At 36.3% G+C, this 24,957-nt stretch overlaps 2 protein-coding genes and 1 pseudogene across 8 annotated transcripts; 2 read left to right on the top strand and 1 right to left on the bottom strand.

Annotated features, from left to right (window-relative positions):
* Positions 1-18: 18 nt before the first annotated feature.
* Positions 19-5,426, bottom strand: LOC103948336 (golgin subfamily B member 1). Of its 7 annotated transcripts, none has more exons than XM_048565703.1 (7): positions 5,292-5,400; positions 4,614-4,722; positions 3,892-3,975; positions 3,155-3,481; positions 1,130-3,020; positions 800-1,006; positions 19-604 (listed from the first exon to the last, which is right to left on the bottom strand). In XM_048565703.1, the coding sequence occupies exons 4-7, from the start codon at positions 3,412-3,414 to the stop codon at positions 290-292; spliced, it is 2,673 nt and encodes an 890-aa protein (XP_048421660.1). In that variant the 5' UTR covers positions 3,415-3,481; positions 3,892-3,975; positions 4,614-4,722; positions 5,292-5,400; the 3' UTR covers positions 19-289. The 7 variants fall into 7 exon arrangements, with proteins under 7 accessions (XP_048421660.1, XP_048421661.1, XP_048421662.1 ...); XM_048565704.1 differs by lacking the exon at positions 5,292-5,400 and adding an exon at positions 5,000-5,166 and having other exon boundaries at positions 3,155-3,482; XM_048565705.1 differs by lacking the exon at positions 5,292-5,400 and adding an exon at positions 5,000-5,166 and having other exon boundaries at positions 4,670-4,722.
* A 1,939-nt stretch (positions 5,427-7,365) lies between these two features.
* On the top strand, positions 7,366-11,622 carry LOC125468937 (protein MAEA homolog). Its single transcript, XM_048565748.1, has 7 exons — positions 7,366-7,762; positions 8,083-8,277; positions 8,936-9,058; positions 9,662-9,847; positions 10,424-10,557; positions 11,037-11,223; positions 11,312-11,622. Exons 1-7 carry the CDS (start codon positions 7,442-7,444, stop codon positions 11,411-11,413), a joined length of 1,248 nt encoding a protein of 415 aa, XP_048421705.1. The 5' UTR covers positions 7,366-7,441; the 3' UTR covers positions 11,414-11,622.
* A 3,583-nt stretch (positions 11,623-15,205) lies between these two features.
* Positions 15,206-15,984, top strand: LOC125468775 (annotated as a pseudogene).
* The last annotated feature ends 8,973 nt before the right edge of the window (positions 15,985-24,957 follow it).

The raw sequence follows: 24,957 nt of genomic DNA, 5'->3' as shown, positions 1-24,957 counted from the left end.
CAGAACACACAGAAAATCTCTAGAGTGAAACAAATTCATTAACTTGCTTGTCAAGATATAGAGAATATCTTGATCACGCCGACAAGCGAAACCAAACCAACTATGAACAACTATAAAGACCAGTTACAACCAAATAATGATATGTTTCTCGCTTCTTTATCTATTGACGAAAAGGAGGGAAAAGTGTACAAATGGAAAATAAGAAAGAAAAGCTATTAGACATTGGGGAGTATGGGACTATGAACAATGTGATTTACTCACCCCATAAGAAACCCCTGCCATTTGACAATCAATGAAGCAAAAATTCTCGCCTATCGGGACTGGACAGAAGGTCGAAAGGCTTGTTCCCTATGGTGTCTTTCAGAATTGTGATCTGACCTTCCTTTAGAAGTATGTCCTCGTCAAGGGTTTCGATCTTCTTCTTCAACATGTTAACCTCTGCGTTCAGCAACATGTTCTTCTCGTTGTATTTCTTCACCTCCTCCCACATCATGTCTCTCTCCTCTGAAATTTTAGGCAGTATCCCCCGAGTAACTGTTAATTCTTTCGTTGATGCCTGGAGGTCACTCTGAAGCTGGTTTATGTTCTCGTCCTTCTTAAGCATCTGTTATTACGGAATAAGCAGGGAAATAGTTATTAGTTACATGCCTTAATCTTTGTAATATATACTTCATCATTCAACAATACTGAAAGATCATTCTCAGAATTTCATCACGTACGTCATATAAAAAACAACGCATCAGATCCAAATATATAATGATCACTAACATTGAATTTTATATGTGATACTAACGGTTACCTGCATTTCAAGGTCCTTCAACTTGTGGGTGAGACATGAAAGGTTGTCCATTGCATTTTGCACTTCACATCGGAGAATGTCATTTCCTCTTACAGCTGCTGCAAGTTCGGCTTGCAACTGCTCAACTTCCAGCTCTTTTGAATACAACTTTTCTCTCAGTAGACTTGTTAGTAAAGTTTCTGCTTTGAGCTCATATCTCATGTCGTCCTACATAAGTAAGAGTGACAGCATCCGTAACAGTTCGTTTTTAGAATGGAAACAAAAGAACTTGTTTAACATAATAAGAAACTGAAAAATTCATATATAGTGTGTTCTTATAACAATACTAACCTCTGGAGCCTGATCATCTGGATGTGCTGGTCCATCAGCATTCGTGCACTTAGATGCTAATTTTGAAGTGGACAGACTGGATTTTTCATGCAGCAAAGTGGACATTGTCTGCAAACTTCTTGCAAAGCTTTCAGTTCCACGCTTTATGCCCTGAACTTTCATTTCAGATTCAACAAAAAATTGCCCATCCAAGCCATTGTTAGCTTCTGGAAGTTGGCCTGCTTTCCCTTTAACAAATTCTAGTAAATTTGAACATAACTGGGAGCTCTCGTTTAGAATTGATAGCCCTTGATTCTTCATGTAGGAGACTCGTGCCGACATTTCCTTATCTAGCTTGAAAGTTAAAGCACCATTTTCTTTCCCACTTCCTCTCAACCGGTCTAACAAGTGTATATTCTCATGCCGAAGAGAATCAACTTCAAGCTTATGAGATTCCAACTCCCTTCTCAAGGCCAGTTCTACTCCTGTCAACCTCATTTGCTCCATCTGCAATTTGGTGACGTGCTTATCAAACCTCTCCACGGATTGGTTCTTCCTAAATTCCTCGCTAAAACTTTCACGCAAGCCATCTATTGTCTTCTCTTGTTCTTTGCAGGTTCTCAGTAATCTTGTAATGGACTTATGCAGATCCTTGCACTCCTTATCCTTCTCATCAAAATTTTTATGGATGCAAATACGGTCTTCCTCTGCTGCTCTATACTTCTCTTGCAAGTCTGAGAGATTATTTTTCAGTTCTTGATTCTCCTCTCTCATTTCCCCCACCCTTGTAACAAGGCTGTTAAGCTGTTGCTCTGATTTTGTTTCCACACTTCTATACTCAGTTTCCCTCACATTAAAGGAAGAGACTTCTCTTTGAAGTGAGACATTTTGCTCTGCAAGCTCTCTAACTCGCTCACGAAGCCTCTGCTCCTCTGACTGATACTTCTCGAGCTTAAGTGACCAGTCAGTCGACCTTCTGTCTAGTTCCCTCTCCAATGCTGACTGCAACTCATTCTTCTCCTTCTCTAATTTTTTCGTTCGCGACTCCAGTTCTCCGTTTGCCAGTCTGAGTTCTTTCTTGGCAGAAGCCCTCTCAGCAATTCGCAACTGTAAGAGGTTTGAAACCTCAAGTGCCAAGCTTACCCTCTGCTCAGTTAGGTTTCTAATTGTCTGAATCAGTGATGGAACATTGTACCCACTATCTCTAAGAAAGCTTTCCTGTTCAAGTTCGTCAGAAAGTAGCATGACCTTCTCCTCTGCTTCCCTCAATCTTCTTTGTAATTCTACATCCATGTCCTCTTCAGTCTCATCGGTGTTTCTACCATCACAGTTTTCACCATAGAACAACTTCTGCAGGCTTGAGTAGTCATCTGCAGGATAATTTTTCTGGGCAATCAGATCTGATCTACCATAAATATCCTCAATGGTGAGTGGAATATCATGGTCAAACTCCTTCTCACGTGTTGGTTGAATAACATGAGACTGTGAGAGCCTCTCAACGACATTTTTTGCAAGCCTCCGGGGAGATTCATGCCCAAATCCATTTTCTGCCCCGTCTTTGGATGATGAACGAAGACGAGAACTTTTTGCCTCTCTATATGAATGAGCCCTAGGTGAAATGGGTGCTGTAAACTGAGTTCGCGGTGGACGCCATCCACCACCACCATTCCCAGTCAAGTGTCTCTGGGAAGAACTGTTCTTTTGTCTGCTCAGTTCCTCCTGCTCTCCGTCAATGTAACGGTCCAAGACTTTGGCTGATACATTACTAGAGCAAGTGGAAGAGCTCCCTGACGAATCATGGCGCATTCTAGAAGAACCAGCAGAACCAGGCCTCTCCAATCCATGTGTGTTTTGGAGAGATGGAACTTCAAAATGTTTAGTCCTATGCCTCTCAGGAGTAAGAGTTCGACAACTGGTACATATCACAAAACCAGTAAAATTAGCTTCATGAAGAAAACTTTAACTAAACAGGAGTCTAAATGTTGTACTTGAGCTCCAGTAAACAAGTTCATGACATTAACAAATAAACTGATACAAAAGCCTCACCAAGATGGTTGGTCGCATTGCTGATGAGGAAAGCTCCTTGCACTACTACTACAAGGAGATCTGCTTTGATATTTCGAAGAAGAAAAATCTGTTTGCGTTGGCTCACTTCCAAGAAATGCTGCTGATGACAATGACCGGCTCCTTCTAAGAGCCGGACTTTTATTGGAGTTCTCGGCATCAGATATCTGCTTATCAGTTGGTGGAGGAACATTGTTGTTATTACTAGAAGCAGAAGATCTGAAAAAGAAGAGCTTCTTCATGTTTGAATCTTCGGCAGAAAATGCTAATCGCGGCGCATTAAATTCTGTCCAAAAGGATCTCTCTGAACCTAAAATAATTTAGAACAGAAAACATAAGACTGCCATTAAAATTTGTGGGGATGGCAGAAAAGCAAATGAATCATTGTACAGATAATCAATTCAGAAATGCCAACCTTACAAAATGCTCAACATATAAGTAATAAGATTTAAGATGCCCATCAGAAGAAAAGAAACCAAGACATTATGTAGCAAAGGGCAAAATAATCATGAGACAAACATGAACCGGAAAGTAATAAAATTGGCTGAAATAAGTACAGAAAACAGAGAAAGTGAAGGATATTGATTAAAAAAGAATGCCAGGACCCAAAGGCCAAAATCATTCAAGTTTCTACTACCGAAAAATTTGCCGAAACCATAGTTGATTATCACTATTGCTTGCCTAAACACACTGTAATTCAATCTTTATGGAATTCATACCCTTTTTCTCGAAAACCAGAATCTTAAGTAACTACGATCTTTGAAGTAACGATACACCAATATATGAAATTGCTAAACCCGTAACTGCAACCGGAAACAGAAGAAGATTAGTTCAGTTAATTACAGAGGACTTTGGAGCCTAATGCATCAACATCCTGATACTAACAATAGCAACTAGCTTCATGCATCACACAGAGTTAAAAAATGGAACACAAGAAAAATTAAAAACTAAATAAACAAATAGTAGCATTTTAAATTAGGAGGTCACGTTGAAAATCATGAAATACATAAAGTAATTCACAAAACATATGTGTCAGTAGGTCTGATTCGATCTCAATCTGGGCTTTATCAGCTGAGCCAGAGATGTAGTGAAAAGACAGTAATAGCCTCATCATTTTCATCATCCTTAAACCCTAATCTTCTCCACACAGGGAGGGCAATTTGGAGCCTAAGATTAAACAACTGACATTTTATCTGTGCACTCTGACGCCAAAAGGATCAAATTATTAAACACTTTTCGCGACGAAATCGAGGCATTTCATCACGATCCTAATCCTAAACAAATCAATTCTGCAGTTAAACAAAAGATTGTACAGAAAACCAGATCCAGATATCTACAATGAAATACAAGTAATAGACGACGAGTGTTTGTTTACCGAGAAAATGAAGAAAAAAAATAGTAACTATATGACTGCTGACAATTTCTGTAATCAACTTAGTACCTGTTTGGCTACTAAGAAAATGAAAGAAGGCGAAAGAAAAAGTAACAAACGATTACTTCTTCAGTTCGAGAATCTTCTACGAACAATCAACTTATTTCCTGTTTGGCCGCTGTGAAAACGCCAGAAAAGAAAAACACAAACGATTGAGTTACTCACACTTCCAACGATTTCATCACCAAGAATCAAAGAAACTCATCATCTACGTCTGGCAAAAAATTTCTTTCAATGGAAAAAGTGAAAATCAGAGAAGATAAACCTCTCTCGAACCAAAATTCCCCTTCCAGCGACCAGTTTCCTCAACTTTCTCGGCAACCAAACAGAAAAACGAAAACGAAAAAAGAAAACAAGAGAAAAATAAAAGAACAAGAGTCAAGAAAATTCCTTACTCTGCTTTTGCAAACGGTCAGCAAGCAGATAATCCAGCAGCGATTCAAATACCGAAAATTAAAAAAAAAAATGAAGAAATCTGGAAATTAAATCCTGTAAATCTTGAGGAGTTACTCACTTACTTAAAAATGCTGGTCCGATTTTGGATTTTGCTACTGGAAATTCAAATTTCAAAAAAGTTGAATAAATTGGGTAAATGGGTTCCAACTAGGAAACCCGAATTTTATGGGAAACGGATATTTAAACGGGCGGGAGAGAGGTAGAGCCGTAGAGGAGGAAATAGAGTCTTACTGCTTAAACGGCGTTAGGGGCCGGCGTTTCGACCGTTAAGCTCCAAACGGCGAGTTTTGGGTGCGCGGCTGCTCTTTTAATGATGACGGGAAGAAAATAGAGAGTGAGAGCGGGAGTGAGAATGAGTCAATGGATGATGATATGGCCCGGTCCAATTAGAAGGCTTTTTTGGTTTTTATTTTTAATTAATTAATTATTTTTGGGGTTATTTTGGGCTAGTGATATATTGGGAGGGTAAATTAGTCAGAAACCGAAAGTTTTGAAAGTTGTCGTCGTCTGCGGGAAGAGCGGGGGAGGAGCGGGTGTCTAATAGAGCCGGAATCTGGTGTGTACAGGTATAAGTGAGCTTGAATACTCGTGGTCTAGAGGTGTGCTTCCTTTTTCTTTAAAAATAAAAAATTATACTAATGATACACGTTATATTGTAAGCTAAACTATAATAAGGGGAGAGTTTTAATTAGAGACGGGGTGGATTGAAGATGAATGTTTTATCTATTATGACAATCCATCATTTACTATTTAGTTGGAATTTTGGGGGGTTGCAAAAAAAATTTCTTGTAAATCAGGTGCAATTTTTGTTTGCTTGTGCGGATATATTAAAAACGTGATGCTAGAAAATGTCAGATTGTTTGACAACATAATATTATCACATTTTATCTGGCAGTGTAGAGAATCTTCTGTTACATGATGTTACTTTGTTTTGTTTAAAGTTAAAAGCGTTTTGGTACTACTTGGCATTGCAGTTTAGTAGTATTTCTTTATACTTATAAGTGAGATATCTTAAGTTTGACTCACGTAGATAGCAAGTTCAATACGAAATTAGCTAGCTCATTGTGTGTTTTAGTTCAAATCCCCAGCCTCTTAGTATAAACATATCATTATATTGAAAAATGGGTTATTGCATATGGCAAATACATTTTACCATTGACATGTATTAAAAAAATGTCAGAAGACCTAGCGACCCCCTTGACGACAATACATAGGGATTTGATCAAATAATTAAATTCCGAGTGCTTAGTTGGAAAAAAAAGTGGATTTACAAAGAAAATAACATATCAAAAAAACCCATTGGAACTAAAATACACGATTTGAAATTTAAATTTTGATAGGTCTTATGACTTATGAAATTTCTACATGGGTCCTCATCCATCCTATAAATTATGTGGCGTGTACCGTCGTTGAGTATAAGTCATGATGAATAGCAATTATAGGTCGTTTAGCTTTTTTCACATTGCAACATTGTATCTTTAGTGATCATGAACTTAGGGTTTGCTCAAGTGACAAAAATGGTGGAAAAATTACTTTATAAAAAGAAAGTTTTATCATGTCACCGCTCTTATTCGTACCAATTAATTTTTTCTCTTATAAGCGTAACAATATTGCACATAAATAAGAAAAATATTTTGGTCCACTACATCAGCATTTCTTTATTCACTCGATTGTGATTGATGTATTTTAATCGTACATAAATCATAAGTATTTATTTGCTTAATTATCATTTAAAGCTCACTAACTGCAAAAAAATTAAAAAAATTAATCAAATTGGCTTGTAATTCAACATTTTATCACTACACCCATTTTTATTTAGGGCATAATTGGAATATGAAATTTATAAAAAAAATACCAGTGTAGAGATTAGGCAACTGGTTCAAATAAATTTTTTCTAATCTTTAACTTATGATCGAGAAAATGACTGGTTGGTTTGGTAACAACATTTGTATTGTTACGTTAATCACAAACCATTGATAATTTAATTCACTGACGTTACCGGTTGTTAAAAAAAAGAAGAACGTTTGTATGGTTAAGCTGATCACTTCTAGATGGACAATGTGGGCCGATATATTGTCAAATAAAGTAAACGTTTTATTTGGGCTCTAGTTTTGGGATTTTTGTTTGGACTGGTAGAGTTGTTATTTTGGGCCAGGCCTCACCATATATTTGCTTTTATTGGGCCTTTCACTGATGAAGCATTTTCTGACCCAAAAAAGAAAAAACAGTTGGAACCGTTCTAGAAATAACCACGAAATAATTACGCCGTCGTTTAAGGTCTTCTTATATGCCTTTGTCCCTACTCTTTCTCTGTCATTCATCAAACTCCCACACTCAAATCTCCCAATCACTCTCTCCATCCATCTCTTTCTCCTTCTTCAATGGAAATGGATTCCCTCCCCAACGGCACCGCCGCGTCGCCGGGACCGACCCTAGGGTCGGGCCCCACCGCCGCAGGTCCTCCTCCGTCCTCGAAACTGAGCCACCTCGCCGACTCCCTGAAGCTCGAGCACCAGTTCCTCAGAGTCCCATTCGAGTACTACAAGAAGACGATCCGCGCCAACCACCGCGTCGTCGAGAAGGAGATATCCGCCGTTATTAACGGCGTCTCCGAGGCCGCCGACAAGAACGACATGTCGACTGACGACGCCGTTAATCATCTCAGCTCCCTCGTTTCCAGGCTGCAGGGGCTAAAACGAAAGGTACTGCATTTGTAAACCCTAGATTGGATTGTTTTGTCCTGTTTGAATGGGGGAGGAGTGAGAGGGAATAAAAAAGAACGAGTATCCGATGAATTCGAGGCAACCAAACAGAGGTTAATTCGGGATTTGTCAGCTCGAGTGGACGTTGACTATTAAACTGTTGAAATTCATTGATTTTAATCGACATTGAGCTAATCGAGATTGGATATTCGTGCTTTAAGAATTGAAGAGATTATCTTTTGTTTGTATTTGTGCTTTGAGTGATTGGATTTGGCTATTGGAATTTTCATGCTGATTGGTGTTTGTTTTTCGTGATTAAGTTGGAAGAGGGGAGTAAGACAGAGCACTTGCAGGCGCAGAGGTGCCGGGCTCGGCTTGATCATTTAGAATCGGCAGATGTGGAGAGTCTGGCGGAATGGAATAACACACGTGTGAATCGGATCTTGGTGGACTACATGTTGCGGATGTCTTATTATGACACCGCAGTGAAGCTGGCGGAAAGTAGAAATATTCAGGTAGTTTTGATTTCCTGTCGTATATTTGTTTACATTACATGTTTGTGGCTCTTTATGCAGTGTGCTCTGTCATAAGTGTTGTTCTTTCCAAAGTTTATGAATTCGTGGAAGGTTTGAATATCATGAGTTATTGTAGTTTGAATGCATTAATGGGATTGAAGAATTTGGAAAGGGTGACTATAATGTTAATATTATATATCTGGCAAACGGTTTTGTTATTATCTTCATGCTCATTATCCAATTGCTTACGCTACTTTACAATTTGAACGAGATTCATCTTCACATTTTCTAACGATGGAAAGAAAATATCGTACTGAGATTAGTGAAGGAATTATTCGACTAAACTATAGCTTGACCAAGGGAGTTCTGTACAGAAAGAAAAAAAGAGTGAAACTATAGTGTATTTTTTTTAGTCGAAAGTGAATGAAAGAAAGCAGCTTGTTGCTTTCATAATTGATAGGTTGGATCTTTTATGGTCTAGTATAGAAGTTAGGAAGTGAAGAAGGTAAGTAGAATAAATAGGGGATAACAGCTTTTATTCTCCCAGATTCATTGCTTGTTAGAATCCCTTCTCTCTTATTGCTACTGCAGTTTGCATAAGTTTTCCATATTTTCTGTTAGTACATGTTGGCAACTTGATTACTTTCTTATGTGTCAGGATCTTGTTGATATTGATGTATTCCAAGAAGCGAAAAAGGTTATTGAAGCCCTTCAGAATAAGGACGTGGGTCCTGCCCTAGCCTGGTGCGCCGAGAACAAGTCAAGGTTAAAGAAATCCAAGGTCTGTAGTCCCTTTGGTTTGGGGGGAGGGGAATCTTGCTTTTAATTGGTGGGTTAGACGAGTTTGCTAACACTACTATTCTGTCTTTAAAATGATCTGTTCTGTTGCTTGTGTTCAGAAGAAAGTTGCGAAGGGTTTAGGTACCCTTTATTTATCTGAATCTTGACTTATTATTATCTTTTTTCAACTTTTTTTTTAGGTATCCTAATTGCAAGGGACTATTTGTTCTAGTTAGGGTTTCTATCTTATGCTTCGCCATAGTTGGAATACATAGTAGGAGATGAACGTAAAAGAGATGACTTATCTTTCATAGATTCTAGGTCATTTTCAAAGTCATTTGTTGCTTTTATGGTGGTAAAAGATATTGCTCCCACATGTATGTTATTTCTGCTACATTTCTTTTAACTGCTTGTGAATTACTGATAAAATGGTTCCTAAAATTGATTTATTTAAGTTAGTAGTAGTTGGTATCTTGAACGCTTGAACTGCTTCCTTCCTCAAAAAGGTTCCTATTGACAGTTATACCAATTGAATTGCACTTAGTGCACCACATCGAAAATTTGTTATTAGTTTGTCTAATGCTGAATGCTTTATTGATGGCAGAGTAAATTTGAGTTTCAACTGAGACTTCAAGAGTTTATAGAGTTGGTACGAGCTGAAAATAACTTCATCGCTATCACATATGCTCGGAAATATCTTGCACCCTGGGGAACTACTCATATGAAAGAATTGCAGCGGGTCTTTGTAACGGTAGCTTATAAGAGTACCACTGAATGTGCTACATACAAGGTGATCCTTTTCTTTCTGATAATGTTCTAGTAGCATTTTCAGTTTCTACTTCTCTGAATTTAATTGCGCTACAGATTTTGTCGGAATAGACATACAGTTTTCACTTTTCAGTTTTCCCATATTATTTTGTGGGAACTAGACTAACTTGGCTCTGGAATAGAAAAATGTGCTGAATCATACCCATGTTTAGTTGAAGTTACTGTATAGAAAATATGTTGTCTTATTGACTACAAGTTAGCATGTATCCGCCTGCTTCTTCTCTTTGTGATGGTAGTACCCTTTGGGATATAGTTTCCACTGATTAAATTTTGTATCTGTTGGTTATCCCGCCTTCAGCATACATATTAAGGAATTCTAAGATGTCATCAGTTCGTGAACAGTTGATATATAGGACTAGGTTTTAAAGAATAAATGACTCAATATCTGTGCCATCTCCTTGGGAGATATATGCGTTGGACTATACATTTCAGTGAAATGTTTTGGTTTGGTGCTTTTATTACATATTTAGAGCTGTATATTGCAGGTTAATCTCTGGTATGTGATTTCATTTTTTCTTTGGGTGGTTATGTTTTCCAGGTGTTATTTGAGCCAAAGCAATGGGACTACCTGGTTGATCAATTTAAACAGGAATTCTGCAAGTTATATGGCATGACACTTGAGCCTTTGCTCAATATTTATCTGCAAGCAGGCCTTTCTGCTCTTAAAACCCCGTATCCTTTTTCATTTTTTATTTGATACATTGTTCAGTCTTGCCACATTTACCTCTTAGTCAGGATTGTAGTAGGCTTGGTACAATTAGGTTAAATTTATATGGAGTTAACTCCCAAAACTTCTTATGCAGAACAAAACTCTAAAGGGGAGGGTGAAACAGCTATAGCATTGTGCACATGGTTATTTGATTAGAATAGCGACCAAAATATACTCTACTTCACTAGCCATTTTCATTCTTGTGAATACATAGAATGGAGGACATTGACAAGCACTTAATCCATTGTGAAGATCTCGCGTTATTTCATGTCTCGCTGACTTGAGGGTTGTAAGTCATTAGGTGGCCAGTGGTTTACAACCCGACACTGTAGCTCCCTTTAATGAATTTTGAGCAATTCTCAATCACCTTCAGTACTTTCAGTGCATGCTTTATAGCTGCTAATTGCATTCAGATATGTAGTTTTGCCCTGACCTGATTCAGATATTGTTATGATGATGATTGCACCAAGGAGGATCCACTATCGCAGGAGGGTTTCCGGAAACTAGCCCTGCCCTTACCTTATTCTAAGCAGCATCACTCGAAGCTTGTTTGCTACATAACTAAGGAACTAATGGACACGGAGAACCCACCACAAGTCTTGCCCAACGGCTATGTCTACAGCTCTAAGGTTAGCGTGCATTTTGCGAGTAATTAATGTTCTTGGTTATTTAGTCTTGAAATATTCTTCTTTAAGTTGGTTTGTGTTTTGGCGGCAGGCTCTTGAAGAAATGGCAAGGAAGAATGACGGTAAGATTACTTGTCCAAGGACAGGCTTGATCTGCAATTACACAGATCTGGTGAAGGCATATATATCGTAAATCTACATACCGTGTTCTGTTCAGTCGTTCAAGTTTATTATCCATTTATACCGGGATTTGTAACTGTTGTAACGTCCTGTGCTATCTGTACATAAATCCTCCCTTGCCATATTCCGGTAATAAGAACTTTTCCCTGTGATAAAACCTCTACTCCTCTGTATTCCTCTTGGGCACTTGAAACATGTATATATGCTTTAGATTACGTTTCACCCTTTATTTTCAAGTTAAATTTCTTAACACTGAATTAAGTTATTTGGCATTCGTTCATCTGAAAAACCAAGTCAGAATTTTACATTTACCATTTCTGTATCACCTCTAATAGAGATAGGATCAGCTAATACAAGTAGGTCTCATTTCTATTAGAGAGATTGTACAAATATGTTATACAAAATGTGGTAAGTGTGGAATTCTTGTTTCAAGATATAGAATGATAAGTTGCGTATTTTGTGATCACGTTGAGATGTTCAAATAGTAAGTTGTTTTAACAGCGAACTTTACATGAGCGATGAATTGCCCTGGTGGTCAGTGCAAGACATGTTTTGAAATCACAATAACATGACATTAGAATCATAGTTTTAATAATGCTTTATTGATCATTGTGCTTAAACTGTCTTTGTGCCTTAATGCTTCGTGATCATTAAGATATTTAGATAAATAATTGGATGCAATTTATGTTGGAATGTCACTATGAAATTGAGGAATGCTTCTTATGGCTAATAATTGTATGTTCACTTAGGGTGAATGCCTTAACGGTTGTATGGTTTTTCAAAGGATTTTCACGAAGCACAATGAGTTATGCATGTATACATTTGATCTAAATGCCAAAGACCGATTGCATGTTTGATATACGTTATAGCTTGAATGACACAAGTAGAATATGCATAAGGAAAACCTAACATTTAAAGTTGCATGTGTAATTCATAAGTAATTGATAAAACCACGTAGGATTGTTTGCTGTTACCTTTTACCTTTGTTTTTTCCAAAACAATTTACTTTTCTTTGTATTGCCAATTTTCATTAAAAGTTTAATTCAATTGTTTTATTTTCGTTTTTATTATTTTAAATTCCAAAATCAACTTTTCCCAAACTTTATTTTAAGTAATTAATTTAGATTTGGTTTTAAAGACAAATAATTCATTAAATCTATTTGGAGAACGAATATGAGCTATTTATAGTACAATTACTTTTTACTCTTACAAGTATTTTTAGATGTTTTTATCCATACTTTACAGGGGTTAAAAATCTTATCACGTGTTGATAAAACGTGAGCACTCTACTTTTAGTTGGGTAGTGTTATTTACACATTCATTTTTATTTCTCACACACTTGTTTTTGATCCTCAAATCAAATGAATTGAAGAAGATTAATGATAAAAAATTAATAAGGACATGTGAAAAGTAAAAATAAATGTAAATAGAACTTTCATTCTAGTTATACAGCGCTTAGTTCATTGAAATTCCACTCAAGTACTCCTCCCTGCAGTTAGTCAAAGTTAACAGAAACTACTATTTCACTCTCTTTTTTTGTCAAACTGACAACTTTACTCTCTGACTCGTTTGGTTCTGAGATCTGGTTTTAGAGTGAGGAATGGTTGCATCTTCATTGGAGACTATTGCCCATGTTATTAGGTTCCCCTTCTCTCTCATGCTCCACCCTGTAGAATGCATCGTTGAAGAACTTGTTCACACGAAAAACCAAATCAGTTTAGCTATAAATAAATATAGTCCACAGCTCGGATATATCCAAATAAGTTCGACTTATGGCTAACTCCCAAGTAACTTTAGATGTGGAGAACCGCGAAGCAAATGCTGAAATAACTCTACTTGTGGAGAGCTCGCGGTTGGATTGGGGGGGGGGGGGGGGGGGGGAGAACTTGCAGGATTTGTAGTTCCTGTGGGTTTGCTGTTTCGCTGGATCCTTCCAAAGTGGAAAAAGATATTCATAATCTCATGTCGACATTATTATTCAATTTTATCTAGGTACGCAAGTACTCTTCGCACTGAATTAAATGATTTCGTTTCACAAACTGCTTCAAAGTTAAATTCTTATAGTATTTTTTTCTTTTTTCCCGGTGATCAACCAAAATAGTTGAGACGATTTGGAGGTCATACATTCTGGTTGACATTTTAGCTATTCTTCCACTTCCACAGGTAAAGAGAAGCCCTTTTTGTGGAGTTGACTGTTTTCATCTCTCTCTTTGTTTACTTCTTTTGCTGGGGAGGTTTACTTCTTCTTTTTTTTTTTTTTTTTTTTTTTTTGGAGAAACCTCGACGGCACAAGCGATATTTTAACTGTTCTCATCTCTCTTTTTGTTACACTCATGGAGAATTCCTTGTAGTTACGAGCAAATTACACTTCATGCTTGAGGTTTTGTGTCTGTTAACAATATAGACCAGATTCATCAACACAACGCGATATATTTGAAAACAGGACTGTAGCACCAGTTAATATATTATAGATGATTTGATATTCTTCTCACGCACGTCATAAAGGTTTCAGTTTAACTGCTGGTTTAAACATTGTATCGTGTCCAGATAGTAATTCTCCTATTTATCTCAGAAGTGGAAGGCTGGAGAGCTTTGAATACCAATATGCTTATGAATATTTTTGCCCTATTGCAATACGTACCACGGATTCTTCGCATCTACTTCTCGTGTAAGGAACTCAAAGAGGGTCCCGATGTAGAGATTGCACTATGGGTTAAATGTGTATTCAATTTCTTTTTGTACATCCTTAATAATCATGTAAGTTTTTCTCATCAAGTTGAGGTACCATTCTTTAATTGGATTTAGGTCAGCGTTTTAGGGTTTTCTAGGTCAAAATTTTAATTAACTCACTATGACAACAATTACAAACATATACTTAGTTTATATCCTTGCAAAAATATTCTCATCATTTTTAACCTTGTGAATAAATGAAATATATATCGCAGTCTCTCGTTAATAAGTATGATAAATTTTACTTGTTTGTTTATTGGGTAATCGGAGCCTTTTGGTACTTTTTTGCTATTCAACGAATGACAGCTTGCAAGATGCATGTCAAATTGAAAATGGATGTGAACCTAGTACTTTTTTGTTTTTTGGGGTCAAATGAACCTGGTACTTTTATATGCTCTGATAACCCAGTTCAGAAATATATACGACATTTCTAACCGGCTTAATTATGCCCTTTAAATCCACCAAATGCAACGGTTTTTGATTTTGGTATATTTGTTGATGTCCTTGAATCTGGTATATCCGAGTCAACAGATCATCCGCAAAAATTCTCCACCTGTTTTTAGTGGGGCCTTTGAAATTTGAGGTTTGTAAGTATGCATGCAAATGAATTTGCCTAGCTAGTTCCGTTGATGAGTTCAAATGTCGTTGCAATTCAATTATGAATTTGTTTGTTACATACAGATAACTAACCAACTGATCCCGAGCTACCTGTTTTAAATTAATAGACATATGTGCAATCAAACGCTGCAAGAGTAGAGGCACGTAAACACAAAATTGCTTATCTGAGAATCTCAATATTCATCCGAGAAACCGCTAAGGATAACGTCAAGTCACAGATTATGAGAGCACTCCAAAAATAACTAAGGGTAAAAGTAGCGGTTGCAGTTTTCCTCTGTTAATTGTCATAATAACAAAGGGTACAAAAACGAGGGCTTCACGGGTTACATAAAAAATACAATCTCTCATCGAAGAACACTAGTTGCTTCCCTGACAATTTATTCGGTATGTACTTCTAGCTATATATATATTGTCAAATCGGTTGTGATTTTTCAATCATGTGCAGGTATCTTTTTCATTACATTGCAGAATGAAGAGAAGAGACCTAGCGGAGAGATACTTGAAGCAAAATGGTGGTCCACTTCTACTGCAGAAACTAGCTACTTGTTGTGGATCACATCAGTCGCTATCCAGAATCTTTACTTCAGACGAGTTTAGTAAGGCCACAAAAAATTACAATGCAAGTCGAATTCTTGTTGGAGGCTCTGGAACTGTTTATGAAGGAATACTACCATATGATAGTAAAATAGTTGTCATAAAGAAGTCTAAATTTATCTCTGAGGCTCATGGTCATGAGTTTGCTAATATTATAATTGTTCTTTCTCAAATCTATGACAGAAATTTGGTCAAACTTGTGGGTTGTTGTTTAGAGACAGAAGTGCCTTTACTGGTTTACGAGTTCATCCCCAACGGCAATCTTTATGAACACATTCATAGTACGAAAGGATTGCCATGGGAACTACGAATGAAGATAGCATTGGATGCGCTGAAGTAATAGCATACATGCATTACTCCATGTCAAAGCCAATCCTGCACAGGAATTTGAAGACAACTAAGATACTACTAGATGAGGATTACACGGCAAAGGTGTCGGGCTTTGCAACTTCAAATTCGGTTCCTGAAGATCAAGACCAAGTATCAGCTGTAGTGACAAATAAACGCGGATACTTGGACCTTGAATATCTTTATACAAACATGCAAACAGAGAAGAGCAACGTCTATAGCTTTGGAGTTGTACTAGCGGAGCTGGCCCAAGGGAGAGAGACACTTAGCAACCCTCTTTGTTCGTTCAGTTGAACAGTGTCGGTGAAATGAAATACTTGATACTGAAATAATAAAAGGAGAGAAATTTTGAGACAGCTGAGAAAGTGGCTGGTCTCGCTAAAAGATGTTTAAGATTGAGAGGAAAGGAAAGACCTTCCATGAAAAATGTAGCCATAGAGCTTGAGGGATTAATGCAGATTATGGCAAACAACCCAGCTGGGGAAGACGCTATTTAATTATAATCGACTTGTTCATGGTGATAAAATTATGTATGTGTTTCTTTTTTTTTTTTCGTGAATGGAGTAAAGTCAAAAAAAAAAATTATGTAACTTTTCCGTGCTTGCATGCATGTACTAGCTGATTTAACCTTTTCAAAGTTAGCGTTACATAATTTCAATGGTTATGATCTCAACTGTTTATACATATATAACTGTTTCGGTCACTCAAAAATCAATTGGGTGCACAACCATTTGCTAGCTAAATCAGAGATCAATTACTAGTCATATGAATTTTATTTTTTTGGTTAGTTGTTATTAAATTAAAATATATAAAATTACTACTAATGGGTTCTTCCCACGTCATAACAAATTATTGGCAGGCCCTCCAACCACATTAAGGACAGAATTGCGAGAGGGTGACTTGATTTTGTTGGGCCTCAAGGCCACCTCCTCCTTGGTGCTGGTTTTGTCAACTCCACCTTTCCTTTCTCAATGCGAAGTTGTTGAAGTATAAATTGCTTCAACAGTTTTAGATCTCTCTTAAAGCCTTCAATATTTTTAGGGAAATTTGATATTAGTCTAATTTTATGCCCCAGTATTAGAATTAGTCTAACTTTGGGCACTTGAAACATGTATATATGCTCAAATTACGTTTCACGTTTTATTTTCAAAGTTAAATTTCTTAATGGTGTAGTAAATAATATTGCATTCCTTGAGCTGAAAAAACCAGGTCATTTCAAGATGAGTAATATTACATTTATTACATTTGTATCACCTCTAATAGAGAGGATCAACCAATACAAGTAGGTCTCATTTTTATTAGAGATGTGGTACAAATATGGTAAGTAACATAATATGTGATCACGTTGAGATGTTCAAATGGCAAGTTGTTTTAACTGCACACTTTACATGAGAGATGGATGTCGTGGTGGTCAGAGCCTTCATCTTCAAATCACTACATCTTGGATACAAATTGTTCCCTCTGCCCGTTCTGTAGTAGATTAGTGTTAAATATCATTTGTAATTAAAAAAATGCAAATTGGCTAGTCTATTGTGAGGCTTAGCCCACCCTTACTCTTTAGTGTAGATAATATTGTTTGTTAAAAAAAAATGCAAATTTTACCAATGGACCTACTCATTAATTCTAAATAGCAGAAACCACCGCTTCTAGTTAAACTTATTGATCATTTGATCAATTTTTGTAAATTTATACTATTATGGAAAGAAATTTATAAAAATTGGAAAGTTTAAATAAAATTTAAAAATTTAAAAATTTAAAAAAAAAAAAACACAAACACACAAGGTTTTGAACTCATGACCTCCTGCTTAATATTAAGGAGAAGAAACCACCACTTCTTGTTATACTTCTTGATTATTTAACTAAATCTTATAAATTTATACTCTTGTAAAAACATATCAATATACCGCTCTAATACTTTTGGTGCCCCTGATTTTTTGAGGCCCCGGACGATCGCCCTACTACCACTGGGCCTAGGTTGGCCCTGGTTATAGAAATCAAACTCAGGATGCTTGATTCCTATATATAGGAATCACACCCACTTAAACCACTATGTAAGACCTAAATGAGATATCTAAGATTCGACTTTTGCAAATATCAAATTTGATACCAAATATTTGTTAGCCTATTGTAAGGTTAGCCAACTCCTCCTTTAATATAAGTGTATTAACGATATAATTAATTATATAAAATGTGGTTAAATGTGGACTACTACACAAAGATGTTGTGTGAATATGTGTTGTACAATAAACTTGAATTACATCAGTTGTCAGATTAATTTGGTTTCAAATGCGGATGGGGATTTGAATCCTCTTTGTGAGGATCTCAGAGATCACTTCATCATGTCCATTCATCGTACATCGTGCAGTTAATTTTCATTAGGTACTGTTTGTGTTGAATTTTAAATAAAAAAATTCAAAATGATTTTTAACCGCAAGATGACAAATGAATGAATGCGATGAAATGATCTCTGAGATTCTGACAAAAATGATCCGGATAAGATCCTATTCCTTTCAAATAGGTAGTATTGCATGCATCTTCAATTACAAATTTCATCTTCACTTTACATCCGACAACTAACATGTGTGCACTTTTACCCGGCCTAAATGAGTGACTTTAAAATTTTATGAAATATTGTTAACAAATGCATTATAAGGACAGTATCAATAAATACTCGATCATTATAAATATAAAACAAGAACACTAAATAAATATATTAAAAAAAAAGGAAGTGTTATTGGCACTCAAAAAATCTCATTCTACACTCCTCATAAGTGTATTTTTCTTTTCTAATATAGAAAGTTTGGAGTGTAGAATGAGATTTTTGAAGTGCTAATAACAATTCCAAAAAAAAAAAAAACAAACTAAAAGGGCTTGAAAACTTTTAGTTTTAACAAAAAATCATGCTATAAGTTTATTTAATGGTTAGTACAAATCCAACATTAAACCAGCCTAATAAGATTGGCCTAAGCAATTAGTTTCCAATTTTACCCTTGACTTCTAGTCTTTGCCCGTTTAATATTCTCAACCTTTCTTAATCTCTTCGTCTAATCTCTACTATCATTTTTATTCTCAATTCGATTCCAATTTCACCATTTTGCAATTGAATCGATCGAATCAATCTCTCTCGATCTCTCTCTCTCGATCTCTACCCAATCTACGTTTTCGTACCCTGCTATAGTTTGAGCCTTGAGGTGCCCAAGCAAATATACGAAGCAACTCCTCCATTGTCAAAGAGAAATAAGCAGAGGGACGAGGAATGGGGGCCACCCTTTTGCTCGTCGGAAATTGCCATTGAGAGTGAGGATTCTGCCCCTTTGACCTTTCGACCCTGTCGGAATATGGGTTTGCTTTTGGTCTGCAGCGCTGCGTTAATGCTGCTGCGTTTATTTATTTATTTTTAAAATACCCAAGCCCTTCTGATGTTTCTAGCAGGAATTGTGGTCATGTATAAAAGGTTTGCTACTGCGCTTCAGCAATATGCCACCCATTAGAGCAACTCCAGCATGTGAAACTTCCCCCTAGGCAATACACTATGTTATCCACCTGGTAAACAGTAACTGCCCTAATGAACAGTAATCGCCTTTTGCATATCCACCGTTGCACTTCAATAGCCCTGATAATAGGCAATAAAATATTAGTTTTTATTTATTTATAAAATAATACAAAATAATTTTAATTGTAATTTCGGATAAGATTTTTAATCGTTCTCATTGCGCCACGTGTCATTATTCGAAGTATTATTAAATAATACAAAATAATTTTATTTGTAATTTCGGATAAGATTTTTAATCGTTCTCGTTGCGTCACTTGTCATAAAATCCCAAAAAACAATTATTGGGGATGGATTTCCGATAAGATTTTTAATCGTACTTGTTGCGTCATGTGTCATTATCCGAAAATACAATTATTGGTGATAGATTTCTGATAAGATTAATAACCAATCACATCGCACCATGTATCATAATCTGTTTACAATATTTGAGGATAGATTTCCATCAGATTTTTAACGAATGATGACATGCCACGTGTCATTATTCGAAAATACAATTATTGGTGATGGATTTCTGATAAGATTATTAACCAATCACGTCGCGCCACTTTTCATAATATGTTTACAATCTTTGAGGATAGATTTTCATCAAATTTTTAACGAATGACTGCATGCCACGTGGCATTATCTACAACCTAAGAATCATTTCTGAATGCTCCATATAATCCACCATCCACCATCCATCCTCACAAATCTCACACCAATTTTCTCAAGATCTTCTTCATTATTCATAGTTTCTGCTTCCTTCTTCACAAAAATCTCTATCATTATTCATAGTTTCTGCTTCTTTCTTACAATGTATTCTTCTTCCTCAAGGATGATGTGGGAACTCGATCAGGAAGAGGAAGAATTGTTTAACCAATCAGAAGGAATGCTCAATCTCTAGGTGGCAAAAAATGAGAGGGAATAGGATGAGGAGCGTAGAAGGAGAGATGACGAAGCAAGAATGGGCAGAGCCTCACATTCCCATCGAGTCATCCAAGTTGTGGCTTAGATTTGTAGGTCCAGTCGTTCCGGAAACCTTGATAGAAGCAGGCAACGACGAGGTATATAACTCTTGGACGATTATTTTGTCCATAATAGTGCATTCCCTGATACGTACTTTAGACGTTGTTTTAGAATGGAACGACATTTATTCAATAAAATCATGATTGTTGTTTGCAACCATAATTCTTACTTTGTGCAAAAGACTGATGCTTTTGGTGCTATGGGTCTCATTCCTCAGCAAAAAATTACTGCTGCCTTACGGATGCTTACATATGGAGCATATGCAGACCAAGTGGATGAGATAACGAGGATGGGGAAATCAACCATTCTTGAGTCCCTGATGAGGTTTTGCGGAGTAATCGAATCTATCTACACTGCAGAGTATCTCCGGAAACCTACAAACATAGACTTGCAAAGGCTTCTGAAGAAGGCCGAGATGCGTGGTTTTCCTGGGATGATTATAAGCATTGATTGTATGCACTAGACGTGGAAAAACTGTCTAAGTGCATGGCAAGGCGCTTATGGGGACAGAAAATGAGCAAAAAGTATCATTTTGGAAGCGGTGGCATCTTTTAATACATGAATTTGGCACGCCTTTTTCGGGGTTCCGGGAGCTTAAAATGACCTCAACGTCCTTGCCCAATCCCCAGTGTTCAACGATGTCCTGAAATGAAAGACACCAAAAGCCACGTATGAGGTCAACAAACGTATGTACGACAGGCCATACTACCTAGTTGACGGCATTTACCTAAGGTGGTCAACATTTGTCAAAACAGTGCCACGTCTGCGAAGTGCAAAGGAAAAACACTTTGCAAGCTGTCAAGAGGGGTGCATGAAGGATGTGAAGCGTTGTTTCGGTATCCTCCAAGCTCGCTGGGCGATTGTCAAGGGTGCTGCCAGATTGTTTGTTGTAGAGTCGCTTCGATCCATCATGATGACGTGCATCATTCTTCACAACATGATTGTGGAAGATGAGTACAATTATGAAGCCGTTGATGAATATGAGCCAGACACGATGAACAATTCAAGAACACGTATATATTGTGCTCATGATGCCACCAATGAGCCCATGCAACATGAGCCATTACAAAGGGATGAACGTTACAATGAAAGGGTCATTCAACGATATATTGCATTTCAAATGCCAGACATGCATAATGTCCGGCAAAATGACTTGATAGAGCACCAGTGGGCATTGAAACAAGCTGAAGATAATTAAGTTCATTTAGTGTGTTTTTTATTATTTGGTATGTTTATGTAATTTTATTTGGTGTGTTTTATTATTTGGTATGTTTATGTAATTTTTTTAGTTCAACTTTAGTGAGTTTTTTATTATTTGGTATGCTTATGTAATTTTATTTGGTGTGTTTTTGTCATTTGAATAAATACTCTCTTAGTATAAATAACTTACCAAATTCATTTGAATAAATATTCAATAAATTGGAAACAACATAAAGTACTATATTCAATAAATAATAAATTACAACCCAAAGTGATTGTAAAATTATGGGCTCTGATTACAAAAACTACTCTATTCATCATCACTTAACCAATTTGTGGTGCTAGGATGATCTTCTCTTGTGGTGCTAGGACCATCTTGGCTTACTCTCACTTCTTTTGCACGCCTCCTTTGCACCACGTCCGCTTTCTCTGACTTCCAAAAAAATTTACAATTTGGAGACTTCCCTTCTAAAGGCGTGTTCATAATCTCACAATCTCGTTGAGCCCATCTTTCTCCTCTAACATGTTCTCTTTCTTGCCTAAGTAGCTCTCTTTCTTTCTCATTGGCCTGAAATTCTCTCTCAATAGTTGCAGCTTTTGCGTCATCTCTAGCCTTATGAGCCTCATATTTCGCCATTTCCCTCGCCAAAGTCAATTCACCTTGGCGAGCAAGTTCTTCCATGAACTTTGCATAATCATTTTTGGAAGCACTCCCTTTTCTCTTTGAAGCCTTCTTACCTTGAGGCCTAATTGGATAACGGGTCGAACCAGACGCTTGCTCAGGGAGGGGCGTTTTGGGCACTTCTTCTGCATCATCTTCATGAGCATGCGAGCCATGATCGGGTGTAGACTGTAGAGGGGTGCTGTTCATGAAAACTTTTGGACCGACAGGCACAACTCTAAATTTAGGACAATCTTTGACAATATTCCAACATTCCCACCGGTTGAATGATTTATTTTTGCTTTTGGTTTTGGCACCGTACCAAGCTTGTACTTGAAGTTCCTACACAATGCGGGAGAAGAAATAATTGTAATGAAAATAGGTAACAAATAAATAATACTAACAAATAATTATAATGTAAGTAGGTAACAAATAAATAGTACAAACAAATAATTATAATGTAAATTTGGGTATAGTACAAACAAATAAATAATATATTGTTACCTGATCCGAGTAATTTTCCCCCCTTTGAATATTAGTACTAGCTTGTGCCAAGGCGTCTCTCCACATACTAAACGATTGGCTAAGTAATTTCCAACGACTGCACATCGATTCTTTGGTTCTTTTCCCATCAATTTTATCAAGATAATTGGTATGAATAAGACTCCACATTTCTCGCAACTACATCTCATTACCCGTAAGCGAACTATGAGTAACTTCAACCCAGCTAGTACACAACGCAACATCTTCAAGAAGCGACCAATTCGTACCTACATCAGTAGTCATTTTGTTGAAAAAAAAAATGGATTGAAACTTTGAAAGAAAGAAAGGAATGTGATTGAAAGTAGTTGAGAAAATATGAAATTGTGGTGTAAGGTAGATGATAATGAGAAGGTATTTATAGAAAAGTAAAAACAATTTTTTTTAAAAAAAATTTCAGATTTTTTTTCGAATTTTTTACAATTTTTTTTAAATTTTTATTCAACTAATTAATCTCTATCGTTGGATATAAAACAAATTTGAATTCTAACACTCTATATTGTGCCACGTGTCACAACGGTAACTTTTCTTAATTTTAAAACTATTTTTTCTTTTATTTTTTTTATTTATGAAGCAGATTAATATCAACCATCGATCTCAGATCGAACGGTTGATATTAAATAAATTTTTTTACCGTTGAGATCGAACGGTCCAAGTTAAAGAGCCGTTGAGATCGAACGGACCGTAGGAAGCCACGTGGCTTCCAACGGTAACATTTCAGTCTGAAAAGTGGGCTGACTTTTTTGAAATTATGTCGGGCGACGTGCCCCCACGCGCGAGTGGGGTGCACGCGCCTGACGGAAAAAAAATAAAAAAAGGGCCTGACACCAGGCTAACGTCAGCGCTGGCGTCACATCCACTCGTGCTCTTGGGCTGGCAATTCTTCATAGGCCCTGAGCTCGGGCCTCCACCTCCACTCGAGCTCCTTCACACTGGAGCGAATTCATAGGGCCTCGGGCCCTTTTCTCTGGCCTGTCCCCTGAGCAATCCACCATGGTGGAGTTGCTCTTAGCGGTAGAAAGTTGAAACTTAGATGGAGAAGGCTAGAGAGAGAAAGAGAAAGACCAAAATAGAAAATGATGATGGATGTAGAGAACACATGGGTTAAAGAGAGTAGTTTTATTATTTTAAAAATGTAGATTCAATAAAATATTGTAGTATAATAAGGTGATTGATTTGATTTACAATAAAAAATAATAATTTTAGAAGGAAAAAACTTTGTTTTTCTGATGGGACACAGTTTTTTTATTTATTTATTTTTTATATACCAAAAAAATAGTGTAAAAATGTAATAGGTTCCACCGGTGCCAAACTTATTCAAATATGCATGACCGGAAGGTGTGAAAACTATAAGGTAATATATACGCTTCTTATATTGGTTTTAGTATTATTGATTGTAACCACTTTTGAAAACTAAATCAAAATAACGCACAATATTTCTGTAATAGAACAAAATAAACATTATTTTTGGAATTATAGCAAAATAACCACATTATTTCTGAAACTCAACCAATATAACTCACATTATTTCTGAAACTATAGTAAAACAACCACACTATATCTGAAACTATTGCAAAATAACTCACACTATTTATGGAACTAAACCAAAATAATTCACACTATTTATGAAATTACAGAAAAAGAACTCACACTATTTATGAACTGAACCAAAATAACTCATACTATTTATGAAACTATAGCAAAATAACCACACTATTTCTGAAATTGAACCAAAATAACCCACACTATTTTTGAAATTGAACCAAAATAATCCACATTATTTCTGGAACTACAGCAAAATAACTCACACTATTTCTGAAATTGAACCCAAATAGCCCATATTATTTCTAGAACTATAACAAAATAGCCCACACTATTTCCAAAAATTAAACCAAAATAATCTACATTATTTCTGGAAGGAAACAAAATAAACATTATTTTTGGAATTATAACAAACTAACCCACATTATTTTGAAACTAAACCAAAAAAACCAATATTATTTCTGAAATTGAACCAAAATAACCCATATTATTTTTGAAACTGTAACAAAATTACACATATTTTAAAACTAAACCAAAATAATGAGTATTAAAACTAAGAGATTTGCAATCTTATAAGCCAAGATTTTGACTACGTTGTGTTTAGATAAGGATTTTGAAGAGCACTAACGAGTTTTAAATTATTTCTTTACTTTTCATAACTGCTTAACTTATTTTCCTGATAATATCATCATATTGGCAGATAATTAGCATTATTGTGATAGGTTGAGCATGCCTTCGACTTCACGAGTCAAGTCATACATCCCAT

The sequence above is a fragment of a genome, unplaced genomic scaffold, assembly GCF_019419815.1.
Source record: "Pyrus x bretschneideri cultivar Hongxiangsu unplaced genomic scaffold, Pyrus_bretschneideri_v1 Contig4, whole genome shotgun sequence".
NCBI lineage: Eukaryota > Viridiplantae > Streptophyta > Magnoliopsida > Rosales > Rosaceae > Pyrus > Pyrus x bretschneideri.
Note: the sequence above shows the minus strand (reverse complement) of the source record. Positions and strands in the feature narration are given on the sequence as shown.